The 3,189-nt window shown below is 35.5% G+C and overlaps 1 protein-coding gene across 1 annotated transcript; it reads left to right on the top strand.

Annotated features, from left to right (window-relative positions):
• The first annotated feature begins 224 nt into the window (after positions 1-224).
• LOC142629620 (uncharacterized) lies at positions 225-2,724 on the top strand. The gene is made up of 2 exons (XM_075803634.1): positions 225-681; positions 2,370-2,724. The coding sequence occupies exons 1-2, from the start codon at positions 325-327 to the stop codon at positions 2,544-2,546; spliced, it is 534 nt and encodes a 177-aa protein (XP_075659749.1). The 5' UTR covers positions 225-324; the 3' UTR covers positions 2,547-2,724.
• The last annotated feature ends 465 nt before the right edge of the window (positions 2,725-3,189 follow it).

The following is a 3,189-nucleotide window of genomic DNA, read 5'->3' as shown; positions in this document are numbered from 1 at the left end:
GACAAATGACAAGTGAAACACGTGTAATGTAAATTGCAGAAAGATAACCACGCATGCCACCCCCTTATCATACGACATGCATGCCACGGTTTTATTGAGAAGACTGTGTCCCAGTCTGACCAGGCTGTTACTATTTGAGCCCAGCCCCTTCTGAATTCTGACAGTAAAAAAGTGAGAAAGAGTTACAGTGTTCAGATTCGAGAATCTCAATAACATAGATTTTTTTTTTTTTTTTGCTGAATCTCTAGCAAATATAGTTGCACACGTGTGACCTTATCTTTATGGTGAAAGACTCTTGTGTTGAGACCCTCAGAAGCACTTACAATGCGCCCAATGACAATGTTAAAGCATTTAGGAGGATGGGCAATGCTATCCTCACCACCCATGTTACCATTTTCTCTTCTGGGAAACACCTATTCCTGCAAAGATAGCGTATGGTTTAGCATTAAAGCTGTGAAATTGAGTAACAAAAGAGTTTTGGGGAGTTGGGTATCGTGTGCTGTGAGGAGGAGAGTGAGATATGATGAAGAGGAGGATGGAGATGAAGATGAAGGTGATGAAGAGTATGGGTACAATGAGGAAATTGCGATGTTGGAATTGTATAGCCAGTCCGCCAAGGGAGAAGCGCTTATTGTTCATGCAATGGTGGATGAGGAGGAAGTGGAGGTGCTTATCTTCAAGGTGAGTTGATTTAGATCAAATTTCATTTCTCTTGGGTTTCAGGCAAAGGGGAAAAGCATGTGTCCCATGTGGATTGGTTGCATTTTGTTTAACAACTAGTTTAACCCAGAATGGTTCACCTCTCACAATAAAATATGGGGTGAAAAAAAGTGGCCGAGTGACAGGCAGTTAGTCATTTAAAATAGTTGTGAAAATGAGGGTAGAATTGGTTGTAACACTAGAATAGCTCAACTAAAAATATAAAAGAAGGATTATGCATGTAATAGTACTTTATAATACAATTATGCAATACAGTGGCCTTATTTGCTTAAAAATACTAGTAAAAGCAAATTACCTATAAAAAAAATGATATAATCAAAAAAATTCTTGTGAATAAGTTAATTTATATATTAAAATTTTTGTTTTTATTGGTTTAGAGTATGATATGAACTGTATTTTTGAAGTATATTGATAATTTTCTGTAATTTAGCGCACCTTTTGCATTTCCTAAGATAATGGTATAACACTATATAGCTTTATGAGTGAAAATTATGGGAATTTGGGATCTCCTGATTTAACATAAAAAGTAAATTCCATTTTGTTGGCTAATGTTCAAATTATTCATGAACAATAACATCGGAAACAACTTATGAGCTACATCAATGGAATGTCCGAAGACAATAGTCAATAGATATATCCATGTTTAATTGTGATTACTTATAAGTTAAAATTCAAAACTCATCAACCTGGTTAGCCTAATGATTCCTAAACTCTAGGGCCTCATGATATTTATAAGATCTTGGTTTTGAAATCTTTTGTCAACATTTTGGAGCTACCCAAGAGTTTCTTTCCTGTAATAATCTAGTGTGTGTGAGACGGGGCACTGCAAACACTCAAAGAAATAGTTAAATATTCATGTTTAATTGTGATTGCTTAAAAGTTAAAATTCAAAACTCATCAACTTGGTTAGCCTAATGATTCCTAAACTCTAGGGTCTCATGATATTTATAAGATCTTGGTTTTGAAATCTTTTGTCAACATTTTGGAGCTACCCAAGAGTTTCCTCCCTATAATAATCTAGTGTGTGTGAGACTGGGGACTGCAAACACTCAAAGAAATAGTTAAATATTCAAAAAAGTTTGAATACTCTCATTTGTCCAAAAAAAAAAAAAAAATCCAAGCTTTGGGATTTGTTGGACTAGCCAACTTGTAGTATAACATTATTTCCTTATTTTAGCTGAGTTGTTCCAAGAATTTAAATTTAGCAAACTTAGAATAGAATAAGCAGTCCATGCTCAAGCTATAAGTGCTTTGTTGCTTTATTATTCCAGTCTCCTAGTTGAAAAACAATAAAAATGGAGAAGATAGTTTTGTTAACACGCACTTTTGTTCTTTGTTGCTCTGAAATTCCAAAATTTTCTTGTTGTCTTTTCTTTTGGAATTGCTCTGCATTTATGTTGTAGCCTTGTAGGTATGTTTATCATTACCGATGGTAAATAGTGGTGAAAGTATTCTTGACTATAATATTTTAGCTCTTATGATGATTAGAAAAACATGGCCTTGAAGAACTTTTCATAAGAAAAAATTGAACTAGATTCTAGTTCGCGTCAATGCACATTTTGCACTTTCTCCTACCTGTTTGTGTTTATTGTTCCACACGATTTACTTATTGCTAGCTCAAAACTACGTTTGTTAAATGCATGTTTCAGGGATTTTCTTCGTCTTTGAGCTATAGAACTTCACCGGATCCATCAAGAAGTATTCTTCCTGCTAGGGCAGTGATAAAATTCATAGACAGAATTAAAGGACCTTTCAACCCTTCTAATATTGAGTACCTTCAGAAAGGTCTAACATGGGAAGCATTTAAAGAGTTCCTTTCCACTTAAAAATTACACCATCACTAGGCTAGCAGTTAAAGAATTTTATTTTATTTTTTGGTGGGGGGGGGGGTTGTTGATGTAGTAATTGTGCTTGTTTGCTTGGTGTAGACACTCAATTTGACATGTTTGATTGGTCATCAGAAAGGTAATTATACAATTATTTAGGATTTGATTGTAATAGTAATTAAATTATAAAATTTTAGTTTGATTAATAGGATTAAAAACTACACTACAAGAAAATTGGGCTATTGCGGTGGGCCAAAAGCGGCGCTAAAGGTACATTTGACCTTTAGTGGTGAGTGCTATTGCGGCGGTTCATCTCGTTAGTGTTGTAGAGCCGCAATAAATCTACTGCAGCAGTAACAAAAAGCGTTGTTGTATATGCACCTTTTAGTGGCAATTTTGGTTTATTGCGACAGGCAAAAAACTGCCATTATATCAGGTTAGAATTCGGGTCAATTGACTTTTTGCGGTGGGTTATGTGCACCGCTATTGGTGTCCACCTTTAGCGGCGGGCGAGAAGCGCCGCTATATGTGACAACCTTTCGCGGCGGGTGATAAGCACCCCCATAGAGCTTCATTTAAAACATAACATGTGCACCTTTAGCAGTGGGTTTTGACCACTGCTATAGGTTAATTTTTTTTTTCC

Source organism: Castanea sativa, chromosome 3, assembly GCF_040712315.1.
Source record: "Castanea sativa cultivar Marrone di Chiusa Pesio chromosome 3, ASM4071231v1".
Lineage (NCBI taxonomy): Eukaryota > Viridiplantae > Streptophyta > Magnoliopsida > Fagales > Fagaceae > Castanea > Castanea sativa.
Note: the sequence above shows the minus strand (reverse complement) of the source record. Positions and strands in the feature narration are given on the sequence as shown.